Source organism: Channa argus, chromosome 19, assembly GCF_033026475.1.
Source record: "Channa argus isolate prfri chromosome 19, Channa argus male v1.0, whole genome shotgun sequence".
NCBI lineage: Eukaryota > Metazoa > Chordata > Actinopteri > Anabantiformes > Channidae > Channa > Channa argus.
The window spans coordinates 2,043,812-2,061,420 of NC_090215.1; the positions used below are offsets into that span (position 1 = coordinate 2,043,812).

The 17,609-nt window shown below is 39.6% G+C and overlaps 1 protein-coding gene across 3 annotated transcripts; it reads left to right on the forward strand.

Annotated features, from left to right (window-relative positions):
• The first annotated feature begins 4,063 nt into the window (after window positions 1-4,063).
• On the forward strand, window positions 4,064-13,136 carry LOC137104923 (leukocyte elastase inhibitor-like). 3 transcript variants are annotated; one of them, XM_067486804.1, is made up of 10 exons: window positions 4,064-4,220; window positions 4,740-4,917; window positions 6,162-6,326; window positions 7,213-7,359; window positions 7,902-8,019; window positions 10,187-10,329; window positions 10,911-10,988; window positions 11,252-11,341; window positions 11,418-11,598; window positions 11,687-13,136. In XM_067486804.1, exons 2-10 carry the CDS (start codon window positions 4,741-4,743, stop codon window positions 11,911-11,913), a joined length of 1,326 nt encoding a protein of 441 aa, XP_067342905.1. In that variant the 5' UTR covers window positions 4,064-4,220; window position 4,740; the 3' UTR covers window positions 11,914-13,136. The 3 variants fall into 3 exon arrangements, with proteins under 3 accessions (XP_067342905.1, XP_067342906.1, XP_067342907.1); XM_067486805.1 differs by having other exon boundaries at window positions 4,079-4,220; window positions 4,737-4,917; XM_067486806.1 differs by having other exon boundaries at window positions 4,079-4,216.
• Window positions 13,137-17,609: the final 4,473 nt, after the last annotated feature.

A 17,609-nucleotide genomic window follows, 5' to 3' on the forward strand; every position in this document is an offset into this window, starting at 1 on the left:
AGCAACAGCTGAGCAGTGATGAGCAAAACATTTGTTTGGTGAGACATGACTTTTGTTTAAAAACTGAAATCATATCCGTGACATATCTGTTAGTTAAACGAACAATGGCAATGTAAGAAGAATGGGGATTTGCCTTCACGCGTCCCCTGCAATAAATAGATGTAGTTCATGGAGAACAATGCTTAGGTATTAAATACAACACCACATGTCTGCAAATGTTACCATATACAACAAATACATGGGAACACATTCTACTACTATACTGTATATTACTGTCTATTCTTCAAATCATCTGTATCTTCATTAAACATTAAACATTTAAACATTTGCTTAATGTCATTTATTTTTTATATCCTATTAATTATTTCAGAACTCATAGTTTAAACATATGCCATTTTTTATATCATGAGAATTGCTTCTGTGCAGAAGTCTTCTCTACAGCTACCGTCTGGATTTGTCTAAAAAACTGCGTGAGCATGACAAACCTGCAAACATCTTCTACTCTCTGGTCACCATCTCTTTAGCTTTGGCTATTGTGATGCTGGGGACTAGAGGCAGCTGTAGCTCAGTTGGTAAGGCAGTTGTCCATGATCCACAGCGTCAGTGGTTTGATCCCCGCTCCCAGCTACGTGTTGAAGTGTCCTTGGGCAGGACACTGAACCTCAAGTCGCTCCTGGTAGCTCAGGCCCCCTTGCATGGCCATCACCATAAGTGTGTGTGTGTGTGTGTGTGTGTGTGTATGTGTGAATGGGAATCAACATTGTAAAGCACTTTGGATAAAATTGCTATATAAGTTGCCATTTACAGCCAAACAGATGTTGGCAGTACAACACAAACACATCAAAACACACAGTGTGAATGATATATAAGTTGGTCTTTAGATTTTTCTATTATCATACTCACTTAAAGTTACATTTGAATTTAGTCTTTTGACAGACGCTTTTAAAGAGTTAACTTTTGCAGTTAGTTTAAAGCTTTTAAGAAATTGAATTAAAATAAAGTTAAAATCTGCAACTTTTGAAGTCAAGTATAAATAGTAAAGTAAGATATGTGTCTCTTGTTCCTGTTTTTAATGTTGACAGCATGTATTGCGTGTGCACATGGTGAGCTAGGCATGATCAAAAGGGTCTTGGGGAGCTTGGGGAGCAGCATAAGAGAACAGAGCAGCTGATCATTGACCCAAGACGCCCCCTTGTGGATGGAGGATCGTCCTGTATTGATTGTTCGGGGCGTCATCAGTACAGGTTCCAGGGACTGACTCAGCTCTAGTTTTACGACCTTAGTCTTTACAGCAACCGCAAAATACCAGATGAGCCGTCCCAAACCTAATATGTTGTCTAATGGTTCTAATATTCCAGTTGATAAACTCACACTCTTAAGGTTTGAATGTATTAATTTTATGCTCTAATATTGCGCAAGCAATTCTAACATGCAAACTCTGTTGCACCCAGGTTGATTCCGAGTTCCAATCAATGACGTCACTCCCATGTTTAACACACCAAAATTTTGACCACATGTTTTCAACAACTTGAAATTGATGTAACTCTCACAAATCATATTAATAATCACAAGGTGTAATAATTTTACACAGAAATACCAGAAATTGATTTGACAGCTGCCTTAAATCTGTCTGCTGTTTTTTACTATAGTTGTCATTCAGCACGATAATTGGTTAAGTTTACAGCATTTTGCTACTTTTATAAATAGTATTAATTTGGATTAAACTAGTATTAATCTGCAAAGCATTTATATTAAATGGACTATGGATATATAAAAATCAAATTAAAATCAAATAAAAAAATCAAAATATAAAAAAAAGATTTTAAAATAAAAAACAGTAATTATTGAGTATCTCAGTCTGAGATACTCAATAATTATTAACCCTAAAAACATGATTACTGGTCAAGTTTATGTCATTTACTACGTGCGCACAGCATTTATACACACACGCGTTCACAGATGTTCAATTCAAACAGAGTAAATAAAAACAATTTAAGAAATGAAATTAAAATAAAAAATTAGCATAATAAAATGCATTACATGTAGAACAGTGACTGTTTGCTGTGTTGTATGTGTTTTGGTGATGTGTTGCTCAGCACCACCGACAGCAGTCAGTGATAATGATCCATTCCTGTCTGACTACTCAGCTTCATGCCCCAACACTATTTTCATCTACTGATTTACAATAAATATTTTGAAGAATTACCTGTGGTGTCAGCATGAACTGATTTTACAAATTATTACAGAACCATATGGCCACTACTGACCCTGTGGGGACCCAGTACCTAAAAGGTCAAGTTGGGGGAAACTATTTCACTATTTCATTTAGCCTGACACCAGCCCAGGCTAAATCTCAATAACTAATCAAGTTGAGCGTTATCCCCAAAGCGGAGCCAGACTCACCAGCGCTGATTGTCGGCAGCCTGACCACTGGAGAAATATGCACAGAGTTGTCAATATAGGATTTTTCTAATTTTAAATGTATAAGCTTGAGCCTTTTTTAATTTCAGAAAACCCAAAATGAATTAAACTGTGAACAAACTTTTAGAATTTTTTCTATGCTATTAAAAAGTAGTAAAAAATTCTGCCCCTGACAAAAACAGTCTGAAGAAACTATTAAAACCCACTGTCACCAACACAGTGCTGTCAATAAGTGTATGTTAACTCCTGACTACACCTACTCCACAGAGGACAATGCCTTATTACCTGTCCTCGTCTGTCTCTGTGTTTCTGTCAGGCAGCTGTAGCTTAGGAAGTAGAGAGGTTGTCCACTCATCATTCTCATTGTTACTACTGTAATTCACTACTTTCCTAATAACTTCCTAAAAAGCCTGCAATTAATCCAAAGTGCTGCAGCAAGAGTGCTGACTGGAATTAGAGACAGATCATATTTCTCCTTCAGTAGCTTTTTTTCCATTGGCTTCCCATAAAATCTAAAATAGAATTTAAAACCCTCCTCCTTACATACAAAGCTCTTAATCGTCAAGCTCCATCATATATAAAAGACCTCATAGTACCATATCATACCAGTAGACCACCTCAATCTCAGAATGGAGGTCTAGCCGTGGTGACCCACTCAAGGGCAATGAGCTCCACTCCTCTCTCTTCTCACTGTACATTGATTTGCCACCAATGCAGGACGTTAACACTTTTCTCTCCCATAGTTGTGCTTCTCTCTCTCTGTCTCTTTCTGCAGGTGTCCACGGCTGTGTGTTGCTTTTTGTTGTTCTTTTCTTTTCTCTCTCCACTTTCCACTCACCCCAACTGGTCAAGGCAGATGGCCGCCCACCCTGAGCCTGGTTCTGCTGGAGGTTCCTTCCGTTAAAGGGAGTTTTTCCTCTCCACTGTTGCCTAGGGCTTGTTCAAGGGTGAATTGTTGGGTTTCCTCGACATACTTGTATAGTCTTGACTTTATTATGTAAAGTGACTTTATTATGTAAAGTGCCTTGAGATGACTTTGTTGTGAATTGGCACTGTACAAATAAAGCTGAAATGAAAATTGAATTAAATGGCAGGGTTGGTGGTTTCCTCCCCAGCTGGTCAGGCCAGCACCAGCCCTGGTCATCAGTGTGTGAGTGTGTCTGAATGAGAGGAAACTTTATGGCCAAAAAATAAAAATAAAAACAATATGGGAAAAACACTAAAAACACTTACAATACTGCCGAGACCGAGTTGCTCAAAAGAGAACTAAGTTGGGTTTCAGTATCTTGCTCGAGGACACTTTGACATGTGACTGGAGGAGCCGGGGATCGAACCGACAACTGCAGGATAGGTGGACAACTGCTCTTCCTTCCTGCACCAAAGTCTGCTTTTCAAATATTGTCTTTCTCCTGTCAGGCTTAGTCAATCAGGCTAAAGCTGGTTTGTACTACTTGACAGGTTGCTTGAATCTTGTCCTATGAATGACAAATTATATGTTTCTGTCATGTCATATTCTCTTTCTCGCCACTTTTTCTGCTGAGGTTCATATCGAGTGTCTGTGGCTTGCACACACCCTGCAGAACACACCCTCTGGCAACAGTGCATGTACTGTAGCCAGAGCATAATGTGGGTATCTTTCACTGATGGGTGTGAACCAAAACACTTTCTCAAGCTGCTGCCAGACCTGCTTGCGTATGGGTGTGTCAACCTCTAAAGTAACAGAGAGATGGTTCAAAGACAATACTTCTACCTGTTAGTCAGAGATTGTGGATCACTGGTTGACTTGAAGACAACTGTGAGTAAGTACAAGCGTTGGTACCTTAAATTTAATGATGCAAGACATAACATTCCAGGGGTCAACTAAAGATTTCACCTGAATTTCAAATGTGAAATAGACAGGGTTGTAGTAAAAAATTGTGTGTGTAGCTGTGGAGCTACATGGTTTCCTGCCATGTTCTGTAGAATTATTTGGTTGTCACATCAACGTTTACTGCGGAATTATTTTGTTACGAGCGCAATTGTGGGATGTGGAATTCAATAAATTTGAATTGTGTACGCCTGTGTATACCTGCCTCTACAGAGGATTTGTTCACAAGTGAAGAGTTGCAGTGCAGGTTGTTGGAGAACTGTGTTAAGTTGTTACATAAAACACCAGTGAAGAAGTGTTCTAATTGTTTAATTATGCTCCAGAAGGATTAAAATATACCAGGACAAAGATTGACATTAGTTGGACTGGATATTACTTCTTCGTGTTGTTTAACTGTATTTCTAAAGCTAACTTCTAGTTTTAACATGTGTCTTTTCCTCCCATCAAGCAGAATGGCCTCATCAAGCCCCCTCTCTAAGGCCAACACCAGCTTCTGTCTGGATTTTTCCACAAGGCTGAGTGAGAATGACAAGACGGCAAACATCTTATACTCTCCGTTTAGCATCTCTTCAGCTCTGTCTATGGTGATGCTGGGGACAAAAGGCGACACAGCCACACAGATGTCAGAGGTGAAGCACGTGCACATTAAAGCACACAGCTCGAACAACAGTGAAGTTACAGTCATCATGTTAGCACATAGGCATGGTTTCACATGCCACTGCATTACAGTGTGGGTGTGGTTGGACGTTTGCCATTGTATTACCACATCAAAAGAAAAAAGGAAAAAGGGTGTGATCAGGTTGCAAGTTCTGTCATGCGCTGATTGCCCGTTACACTGACATTCCTAATGGATAGTAGAGGGATCTTGTTGTTGTGATTCGTTATTCATATAAAATAAAGCAAAGAAGGTAGATGCAGTATATTAGAGACAAAGAGAGAAGACAGAATCCAGGTTTTGCATAAAGTAGCCTGAACATTAATTGCTCTGGAAAATTTTAACCTACATAACTGATTGTCAGATTGGGGTGTGGTTGGAGAAAGTGTCTAGACAGCTACTGATTACTCATTCTTCTTTTCTGAAATGGCAAGAATCTGGGACTGGAAATGACTGGACTGCGGGAAAGGGAGTAGCTAGATTTCTCCGAAAGTAGTCGATGAAATATAGTACGTAAAGCTCAGAATGCAGTGCTAAGGTGAAACTCGGAATCAGCCTCTTCTTGCTCCGATGCAGCTTAACTTCACACTTTACCATCTGCCACACTCTGCACAGCCCTTCAGAGAGTCTCAATTTTCAAATAACAGTAAATAAGGAGAACTAAAAAATGACAATCAAATACGTTTAGAAGTGAAGACCTTTGTGTTGCTGTCACTAACACACATCTCCATGTTAAGCTCTTAAACTATGTTAAGCTACTGAAAGAATATAAGTCCTTAATGAAACAAGCTGGTGATTGAAACATCACTAGTTCAGTTCCCTGGTCAGTAAGGATTGAATCCAGGTTGGAAACAGCAGTGCCTGCATTTACCTTATCAACAGCACTGGTGTGCCCTTGAGCAAGACTCCTAATCCCATCCACTTCAGTGGAGGGTCACAGGTCACACTGTGTTGTACTGGGAAGTCTTTGGGTGTGAAAGTGTTTAACTGTGTGAATTTAACCTTTGTACTTTGACCTAATTTCAGAGACTTTTTTGTATGTATCATTTTTGGCATAAATTTGCAGTGATAGTTCCAATCTACTGGTTAACCCTATCACACACACACACACACACACACACACACACACACACACACACACACATCATGAGCACACAAAATATTGAACTTGCGTGAGAGATTTTTATGTTAAGAGAAACTCCTGTTTGATGCCCCCAGGTCCTCCACTTGACTGAGGCCCAGCAGGGAAATCAGGAAGAAGCCCGACAGCAGACTGAGAAGCAGTCGGGAATGCCGTCTGCCATGCAGTCGCAGATGCAGACACGAATGCAAATGCGAACACAGATACAACAGTCCAGTAGGCTGCCGCAGTATCTGCTAAAGGTGGTGACAAAGAGAAAATATGGAGGGTAACTTATGGTTAGAGTGGGTGGTGTCAGAGGAAGAAACCTGAGTTTTGGGTTTCTGCGTATTTCATGCATAATTTCCCACAGTTTAGTTATTGGAAACTTAAACCTTAATGTGATGCTCGACAAGATAAAACAAGCAGATGTAGGCAGCTAAGAAGAAATTCAATATCTGGACACACCAAGAAAAAGCTTTTTCAGCTTTTTATGGATAATTGAATATTAGTGTGATGGTCTTTCATTTGATAGTTTTGTCTTTCCAAAAGCTGAAGGGGCCTTAGAAAGAGAAATTAATATTTTTGCAATGAAGATTAAAAAAATATTATGTCAATGACAAACTGTATAGCGCTTTCTGTGTAATTAACATGAAACGGCTTTAAAACACAAAATGACTTACTGTGTTTTCAGGTACTAATTACTTTAGCTCTCGGTGTATTGTTTTTGTAATATTGCTTATGTCATTTAGCTTCCCATCACCAAAATACAGTATTTCTGTTGCTTATACAAAGTTATTACCTGTTATTAGTCATTGTCATGATATTACTTTGAACCCTTTTGCATTTAATTGGCAAACTGTTACCCCTTAATGCCTTAATTAGATATTACCCCTATAAGACCATGTTATTTTTGTGGTATCACCCCACAATTATCCTATAATTACTCAGCTGTAAAGTGCCACCAAAATAGAAGTTTTGGATGAAAGTGAAATCACAAAATATAGGTTTGTCGATTAACTTACCGTAAGCAAAGTTACCTTGACGCTATTAAGAGCTTTTCATGATAGTTATGGTCTCAACACAGTAACAACTAAGTCTGAATGAGGGTTTTATTCTAACACACTTGCTTTCCCTGGATCTTTGCAGTGCCTAAAACCTCAGGATTGTCAGCAATTGGATGATGTCCATGTTCACTTTGGCCAACTGCTCAACAGGTTCAACAAGTCAGATGCTCCTTATTCCCTCAGTGTTGCCAGCAGACTGTATGGGGATAAATCCTACCAGTTTGTTGAGGTGTGTGAATGAATGAACTCAACAAGGGACTAAACTATAGCCCTGTAATTGGGTGTGTGGTGGTTGCAACATGAACTTTAAGAGTGATGCAGACTAAATTTTAACCAAAAAAAAAAAAAAGAAAAAGACATAAAATCACAGTGACATTATTTAGTATACTGTAACATACAAAAACATACACAATTAACACTGTTAACCACCAGTTTTATTTGTATGGTGAAATATCCTGACTTTTAGTCATTAATATGGGTCAACACTGGAACTTACAACTCCCACCATTTATTTCATCTGACCCTCAACTGACCTTAAAATGCCCACATTTATCAAACACCATACGCCCAGTTTATTATATAATTATATATAATATTATATATTATAAGGTAGATTTCTAAGACCAAGCTAAAATAATTTAGATTATGAAATATGTTTATGATCACCTCAATAATACACATAAATTCTATGAATAATATGAATTAAAAAGTAATTGATTGACTGATCATAAATTGGTTAGTGAAATGCAGATGTGCTGTTTCTGATTCCAGGAGTTTTTAGCAAAATGCAAAAAGCACTACAAGGCTGAGCTGGAGTCTGTAGACTTTAAAACCAACACGGAGCAGGCCAGGGTCAACATCAATGGCTGGGTGGAAAAGCAAACACAAGGTAAGATCTCAGAAGTAGTGTGCAAATCCAAACACTCCAAGCTTTTCTCATCTCATGAGACCCACTGTGTCACTGCAGGGTTTAAAACATTTGCATAACCACTAGTGTTGTAACTTCACTTCTCTGTGAATTATGAGGAAACAGTTCTTGCTCCTGTGTTATGTTTTGTGTACAGGTTGCTATGGGATTATGTAGCCTAATCAACAGACATAAATCATTTCGTATTTCCAGTTTCTACTTCCTGTTTAATTTATCTTTTTGATCGGGTGAGAAAATGTATATTTTACAAATATTTTCGTGTTTTCGTGGAAAAAGTTCATGAAAAGAGGATGCAATCATTTGCAAACCCTTTCTACGCATTTTTAGTTGGAAATAATAGTAGGACAATATATCAACAATGAAAGAAAAAATGTCATTATCTTTTGGAAAATATATGCTACTATATATGTCTCAAAAGAGAAAAAAAAAAACCCAGCTGGTAGAACATCCGATAACCTAATGAGGCAATTGGCAGGCAATGAGTCAAAATTAGGATTTTTCATGGTCGTAGTGCATTGGTGCACACAATATAGGTAACTTGTGTCATGGCACCATTAGTGCTTATACAAGTATATTTTCAAGTTTTGGAGACAACATGGCTTTTTTTCGCAACACAATGTCAGACCACATTCTCCACATATTACAACTGCATGGCTCAGCAGTACGAGCATTCCAGGCCTGGCACTCACTAAAAACATTTTGCGCATTATGATTTAAAAAATGTGACAAAGGAGGACGTGAACTTTTTGTTTTCTCTTTTTATTTACATTTTACACAGTGTCCTAACTTTTCTGATATTCAGGTTTGTAAAGGCATAATTTGGTTAAATGCTTTTGGTCCCAGGGAGACTAGACACAAAATGATGTGCTTTCCCACTTCTCCCAATGCCGAGCAAAACTAGGAAGGCAAAGTATTTGAAAACCAAAAGGTTGCAATTTATAATCTTTGGAGATGAGCAATGCCCAAAAGATATTAAACACATAAAGCTACCATGATAAAACAACAGAAGTTGGCTTCAAGGGTTGTGTCTACATGCAAAGTCAGCAAACAATGTCCTGCATTAACTCCTTTTGACCTATAGGTGTTTTTATGGGCAAATTAAGCTTTGACATAAACCATTTTTTGGTTCAGATGGAAACTAGTCACAAACTGACACAATCAGAAAGCTGGGTAGTGGAAAGAGAGAGGCTGCTGTCATCTACAGCATAAGATGGCTGCAGTTATGACTTGTCCAGGCTAGTGGCAGATATTCGTTCAAACGGGCCAATTTATGGGCACCACCCGTGGCCCACGATCTCAGACACACACAAACGAAGCACCTTGAGAAAGAGACTGTCATGATTCACATCTTGCACTTTGTTTCGATTATCGGTTTCATGCCTTCTCTGCCCTCACTTTTAGTTTACTCACACACCCATCCTCTCCCCTGCCCTGGTGTCCACCCGCTCTAACATGTACTAGATTCCCAGTAATCAGCAATCAGTCTCAGACTCTTGTCAACCCTTGTAGTTTCCAAGCCAGATCTAAAGTGTTCAGTCTGTTTATGTAGCACCTTTATCTCATTCCCATTCACATTTTTTTTTCCTGCCTTCTACATCGATTTTTAGTTTGTTCTTGCACCTGTTTGTTTCTTATTTATAGCTTAAAGAAGCCTTACGTCTATCACACTTGAGTATACCATTTATACAAAACAGGGCAAATGTCTAATTCTAATAAATACTGGGGGATTTTGGCGCAGGAAGGTAGAGCAGGGAACCAGGGATTGTTGGTTCAATCCCTGATTCCTCTGGTCACATGTCAAAGTGTCCTTGGGCAAGACACTGACCCCCAACTTAGATGCTCCCGGTGAGTGTTGGCCAGCCGCACAGCAACTCCCCCATCAGTATATGAGTGTATGAGTGTGTGTGTGTATGTGTATGTGTGTGTGAATGGGTGAATAAGAAAGCAGTGAAAAGTGCTTTGAGTGGAGCTAATAGGTAGAAAAGTGCTATTTAGACCATTTAAGTTCATTACAGCCTTAAAAATAAGCTTTTCCAGTTAAGCAATAGAGACCATACATAACAGGCATTAATGAGAGGAAGTGTTTTTGTCTCATGTTTGTCCTGTTTTGCTCACGACTGTATACCAGGTAAAATCAAGGACATGCTGGCCCAGGGTATGTTGGACAGCATGGCCAGGCTGGTACTGGTCAATGCCATCTACTTCAAAGGCAAATGGAACAAACAGTTCAACGAGGAGTCTACTGTCGATGGCCAGTTTAGGATCAACAAGGTAACGCTGCACAAAGGCAGCACCGGATGGAGAAACACTCAGAGACTAAAGCACCATTCTGGGTTTGTGAGATCATATGCAGGAAGCTCTTAGACAAAGCTATGCTGATATGGAGAAATTCAGAAGAAATTCAAACTGTAATTTGGAGATTGACTGAATTTGGAAGTTAATTTGTAGTTGGATCAGTAAGTAAGAACAGAGAAAACATATCACAAGTTACACAGCAGTTTAAAAAACAATTACAATGAGCTCAAGCTTTACCAATCAATCAATGAATCAATCAAACTGATTGTACAAATTAATGCAATTCAAAGTGCAAACACAATTGTAAAGGCACAGTATTTTGAAAAGAACCAATCTGCATATTTACTATTACTTTTAATTCTAATTGAGTATTTCTACACTGTGAAATTTTTACTTAAAGGAAAGATCTGGGTACTTATTTCAAGACTGATGTCATGAAATGTTGTGTGAGTTTTCAGTAAGACTCCGGTTTGCTGTGTTTTTACTGGGTTCTAAAAGATGCTCTTTGGCTTCTATGGTAACAATTGTGACCAACTGAACATGTCTGCTGTCTCCAGAATGACAGTAAACCCGTGAAAATGATGTGCCAGACAAGTAAATTCCCTCTTGCCTCCATTCCTGATGTTGCCTGCCAGGTAATGTCCATCGTTTTTCTTCACCACGGCTACTTGCATGTAATTTTATATGTCAGAACTTTGTGAGAAATGTTTGATCAAATTTAGTTGACAAATTTACTATGGTCTGCAAAACCAATTATTACATTTTGACACTGATATAAACCTATGGACAGTTTTGAAAATCATATTGTAGGTATAGTACTAGTACTATTCAAGGTTACGACTTCATTTCAAACACATGAACATGAAACTAAAAAACAGAATACTGTCAATCTGTGCAGATCCTAGAGATGCCCTATAAAGGACAAGACCTGAGCATGATCATTTTCCTGCCCGATGAAATTGAGGATGATACAACAGGCTTGGAGAAGGTAGGACACATTGATATACATACATATATACAAAAGCACAGTTTTAAAGAGACTTATATTTTATATTCCACACTAGCTGGAAAAGGAGTTAACCTATGAAAAATTTGTGGAGTGGACTGATCCAGCCAAGATGCATCACACTGAGGTCGAGGTGAAGCTGCCTCGATTCAAGATGGAGGCAAAGTACGACCTAAATGAAGTCCTGAAAAGCATGGGCATGGTGGATGTTTTTGATGACTCCAAGAGTGACTTTTCTGGTGAGATACATGGTGGAATACATAGCTAACGTAAGTAATTTATCACAGAAAGTATTTATTTAAAACCTTCTTTCCTCTCCGCTGACAGGCATGTCATCCACAAACGACCTGGTGCTGTCAAAAGTCATCCACAAGGCTTTTGTGGAGGTCAACGAGGAGGGAACTGAGGCTGCTGCTGCCACTGCTGTCGCCATTACTGCATGTGCCTTAATAATTCCTGCCACCTTCATCGCAGACCACCCCTTCCTCTTCTTCATAAGACATAACCCCACCAACAGTGTTCTATTTGCTGGCCGATACTGCTGTCCAAATTAAGAGCTACTGTACCTGCAGTCCATCCTGTGGACCTCTGTCTTATTGGAGATTCAAAGAGACATCATTTGGTCATTTTGTGTTTCTTTGTGGTTATTTGTAAAACATAATTTCAAACAGTAGTAACCCCTTCATGCTTTGGAGCAGGTTGATTTAACCAGGGATTGGATACACTTATAGTTACATTACCATATACAATAAGAAGCTAATGGGCTAAAAGGCATTGCAGGAAGAAAATCGTGTCAGTACATTCTTACAAATTCCTCTCCTATATTTTCAAGAATTAGATTTTACGAGTAGGTTGTTTAATACTATGCTGCTAGATTTAGATTTTGGATGCATGTGGTGGCTCAGTGGGGCTTAGAGCTTGTTAGAATACTAGCATGAATTCTGACAAATGATTTATAGTCTTTGTTGACTGTCCGACAAGTTTACTGTATCTGAAGATCAAATTTTATTTACATATTTTTAATTGTAGCCTCAAAAGTCATCTGAAATAGCTGCAGTGTGACACTACGACAATACAAATGTTTGCTCATTGGTCCATCGTGAAGCTGTGTGCTTTCGTGATAGTGACCAATGCATGAAGTTAATTTAGTGAAATGATTATTCATATCTGTATTTTATAATTCACAAATTTAGATGCATTGGAAATTTAATTTGTACTTTGTGCAAGATCACATTTGTAAGAAAGACACTCTTTCAAGCACAAATCTTGTTTGCAACTAAAAATCTTGATTTCCCCATTTCTGGATCTCGAGTTGATCATCTTGTGGATCTCATCGTGTAAATACAAATCCTTTTAGCCACACAGAGGTTTTTTGAACTTTCCTCCCGCGGGAAGGGGGGAAAAAAACCACACGCAATATTAGCTGATCACATCGCTGTTCCTCCAGCCAATCAGAGAGCTGTGACTTTTGAACTCTGATTGTAAACAAGATTGATGCTAGCAGACCTCCAGGGAACATCCCGGCTAATGTGCAGGTTAGTTAACATCTTGATGGAGTTTGGAATTAGCATAGAATTCGCACTCAAAGACTTAGAAATTCGACTCAGTACACTATTGCATGTGTCTACATGTCTGTAGCTCCAATACCAGTGTGATAAACCTAAAAACACAAGAAAAACAACTTTTAACAGCTATGCATTGAAAGCACTTGATTAGAGCTATGACCATGTGAATTTGCCTCACTTCCACTCTATCCACTCATAAATAACAAACTGTCTATTCTGGCTTGTATTTGTTTTGTTTTCTATAGCACTTTGATAGGGTTTACTCTACAAATGATCACAGTAATCAAGAGATATACTTTTAATCAGTACACCAAAAATTTGGAAGCATTATCTGTTAATGCCAAATAATTCAATTTAACTTTATTTATAGAGCGCCAATTCACAACAGTCATCTCACGGCACTTCACATAATAAAGTCAAGAGTATAGAGATATATAAAGAAAGCCCAACATGTCCCCCTTGCAAGCCTATAGACAACAGTGGAGAGAAAAAAACTCTTTAATGGAAGAAACCTTCAGCAGACCCAGGCTCAGGGTGGGCGGCCATCTGCCTTGACCGGTCGGGGTGAGTCGAAAGTGGAGAGTGAAAAGAACAGAGCAACAAAAAGCAACAACAAAACATGGGGCAGGTTGGTAGGACCAGTAGCTGCACGCTGGAAGACACACAGATCCAAAGCCAGGGACACCTGCAGAAAGGGACAGAGAGAGGGAGAAGCACAACCAGCAGAGAGAGACACAAACTTAATGTCATGAAGTGGTGGCATATAAACGGGGAGTAAGAGGAGAAGAGGAGAGACTGACAAGAGAAGGAAAGGGGGGTGGGTCCCCCAGCAGTCTAAGCCTATAGCAGCATGACTATAACTAACGATAACCTTTATCAAAGAGGAAGGTTTTGAGCCTAGACTTAAAAGTAGAGAGGGTGTCTGCTTCCTGAATCTGAACTGGGAGCTGGTTCCACTGTCACAAGTTTTAGGTTAATTTGGTCTCAAGGATCCAATTAAGGAGACGGCAAGAGGAGGTTCAAAGTAAATGGGTATTTATAATGAGGAATTAAGGGGGTGAACACAACAGAAAAAAATAAAAAATAATACTTACTCAACAAGGAGGACAAGGAATTGCACACAGAGTAACTAAAGAAAATAAATCCAAACGTAAACTTAACTACCAAAAGCGAGGACAACTTAAATTGTGACTATGTCAGGGGAGCAAGGAAACCTCATCAAAATAGCAACCAAACAAAAGGAGGTGCACAAATACCCAACAGACAGGAACAAGACCAGACAGAACTAAAGGTTGTGTACACGCGGGGTCAGACAGAGCTATAACCAACATCAAGACACACTAGTAAAAGGGTAAATTAACAGGGACTGATAAACAGAGCTCTAATCTGAAGCTTACAAACACAGACACATAATGACCAAACCAAGTGCCATCCGTCGTGACATCCGTGACATCCACGTGGCCATTTGGGCCTAATATTCAAATCAGTTAGGAAAACACCCCCTCCCTCCAACCCCCTTAGAAATCCTTTAATCCCTGTCACTCCACATCACACCTCTGTTATGAGTCTTTTCTAAAGGTATATTCAGCTTAAACTTTGTGGTCAAAATATCCTGTTTTTTTCTTCCCTGAGAAACAACAAACCAAACGAGCAGTTGCTGCTGCTTTTTTTTAACTCCTGTTGGACATTTTTCCTACATGATGACATTCGGATCTGCAGGTATGTCTCACGGAGATCTGTTTACCATTACGCCAAGTGCATTGAAAACCATACGGCACCTGCGGAAAACAAGTTAAACCTAGATCTGCAAGGACTGTATTAGTATAATGTTAACTATTTAATGTTGGAAACAATTAACAAACCCTAACAATGACTGTCGATCATCATCATGCATGTGTAAAAGCCTGGAGACTTTTCCGTACATCAGCGTGTGCCGACCCTGGTCAGTCCAGCTTCCCAGAGTTGATGTATGTGTTGCAATTAGTCACGGCTGGCGATGGGCTGAAATAAAATGAGACAAGCACAAATAAATGATATATTATTGCGTGTAGTAGATGTAGCGTGTGAAATAGGCTGAGTAAAAAGGAAATTGTGTCTTGATGCTGTTTTTTTTATAATGTTGTAAAGGTGAAGAAGATGCTCATTGCATGACCATGGCTGAAATATCAATATGTGGTCAGTAACTTCATATGATTGTCAGAATGTCTGCATATGTCATTTGCTAATAAACAAAAGAGATGTTAAAAGAAGTCCAAGGATGGCGAGCTGATTGTTGCGAGCTGATCTCAAGTGATGAACACCCAAGTCGAGAGCATTTGATTTCCCCTGGATGGACAGTGAACTGTGGAAACCCTGCCTGAGTAGCAGGATAACTTCTGAATTTATCTGCTCTTCGGTAAATGCTGCAAGGACAGTGAGGAACTCTGGGATTAAACCCTTATGCTCATTGGTGTGAGCCTACACTAACAGAAGTAAAACTTCCTGAGAGTTTTCTTACTTTTTTATTGCATGTGCATGTTTTTTTGTGTTACTATTTGTATAAAGTGATGTTCTCTAACGAGAGATAAAGAAATTGTTATTGAAATGGAAATATTTGCCTTGTTGTTAAGTAAATGATAACTGTCTTGTGTCATCAGTTACTCACACTGCTCCAGGAGCCGAACCCGAGCATCTGGTCCAAATCTCCCAAACAGAGTGTTAGCTTTGATTATTTCAACATTCTCTGGATAATCCAAGTGGGGCGGCTATAGCTCAGTTGGTAAAGGTAGGTGTTCACTCACCTAAAGGGTGAGCGGTTTGATCCCCGGCTCTGGCTATATGTCGAAGTGTCCCATTCCCCTCCCGAGCTGTGTATTGCTGGTCCAAGGGGGAGACAGAGCTGGACAGGGGGAGACACAGAAGCCATTGCTAACAACTAACTGCTAAGCTAGCGGAGTTAAGATAAGTTAAACTTGGAATTAGTTAATGTAAGCTAGTTATATGTTTTAGAAGACCAGGTGCTTGTGTAGTACCAGCGTATGTTACACCTCGGTAAGTAGTCCTTGTGCAGAGAAATCAGTTTTTTAGGTAAGACAGCAGCTACAATTAGTCAGTCCTTCCTTAGTCAGAACAGTCCTTCAGCAAAAACCCAACACAGTGAGAAGAAACAGGAAGTGAGGAAATACACTTATGGCAGGAGGAGCGCTGATACTGCTGTTATTGTTCCCTGTCCCTGTGTTCTGTTAATGCGTGGATATACATTTATTTTATCGTAACACCACCCCATCATCTCCTGAGACACAACTATGTATCTCTATTATGTAGAATAGCAACCATAAAGTCAACAACAGGTTTGCTGGTTATGGAAAATGCTAACTGCAGATATTTACTCACAGTTAACTTGTATTAGTTTCAGTTATATGGTATTTTAGATGCATCAAATGTTGATATTATCAAAGAAAGTGTGCTGTCTAAAGGCAGTGTTCCACTGATAAAGCCCACTCCCGCTGACACAATGACACAGAGGCCATTCAGGGGACACACTGCTGGCCAGGGTCAGGAGGTCAGGAAAAAGGAGAACTAAAGTTAGTCCTCAGGACAGTAGCCAACATCACCCGCAGCTGTCCAGTCGCCAAAGCAGTAATACTATTGAGTTCAACATTATTTAGTGTAACTGGGTTTGTTACGATTTCTCATATAAACCCTGAAAACTGTCATTTTAGTATAACTGAGGTTGCGTTATTTGTGGAAATTGGGCTACTGTTGGTCGAAGAAGGAGAGGAAGAAGGCGTGATTATGGGCAGAGAGAGAAAAGGCAAGTCAAGAGTGTAGGACTGACAGTAGGAACTTTAAATGTTCGGACTATAAAGCGGAAGGCTAAAGAGTTGGTGGACATTGCAGAGAAGGAAGGTGTATACACTGTGTGTGCAGGAGTCCAGGTGGAAAGGTAGCAAGGCTCAAAGCTTAGGAGCAGGGTTTAAGTTGTTTTACCATGGGTCACATAGGAAGAGACATGGAATAGGAGTTATACTGAAAGAGAAGCTTGTAAGGAACATTCTAGAGGTGAAAAGAGTTTCAGACAGGGTGATGAGTCTGAAGCTGGAAGTTGAAGACATGATATTCAATGTTCTGGAGTGAGTTAGATGAAGTGATGCAGAGCATGCCCAGAGATGAGAGAGTGGTGACTGGAGCAGATTTCACCAGACATGTAGGTGAAGGGAACAGAGGTGATGAGAATGTGATTGGCAGATTTGGTCGTCAGGACAGGAACAGAGAAGGACAGATGGTGGTAGACTTTGCAAAGAGGATGGAAATGGCTTTTTTCCAGAAGAGGCAGGAACAAAGGGTGACATATAAGAGCGGAGGTAGAAGGACTCTACATCTTGTGTAGACGTTGTAATCTGAAAGAGATCAGTGGCTGTAAAGTGTTGGTAGGCGAGAGTGTAGCCAGGCAACACAGGATGGTGATGTGTAAAATGACTGGTGGCGAGAGGAAAGAGGAAAGTGGACAAGGAGACTTGTTGGTGTATACAGGGAAAAAGGTTAGCTAAGAAGAAGTGGGACACTGAGAGGACTGAAGAGGGTAGACAGGATTACAGGGAGATCCAGTGTAAGGAGGGAGAAGTGGGTTTGTACAGGTTAAGAGGTAGAGAGATATATGGGAAAGGATGAGCAGCAATATGGTTTCATGCCTAGAAAGAGTCCAA

Coding starts and splice junctions, on each gene's coding strand:
- LOC137104923 (XM_067486804.1), top strand. CDS start 4,741: ATGGCCTCATCAAGCCCCCTCTCTAAGGCCAACACCAGCTTCTGTCTG. Junction 10,989..11,251: donor TTCCTGATGTTGCCTGCCAG/GTAATGTCCATC, acceptor CAATCTGTGCAG/ATCCTAGAGATGCCCTATAA. Junction 11,342..11,417: donor ATACAACAGGCTTGGAGAAG/GTAGGACACATT, acceptor ATTCCACACTAG/CTGGAAAAGGAGTTAACCTA.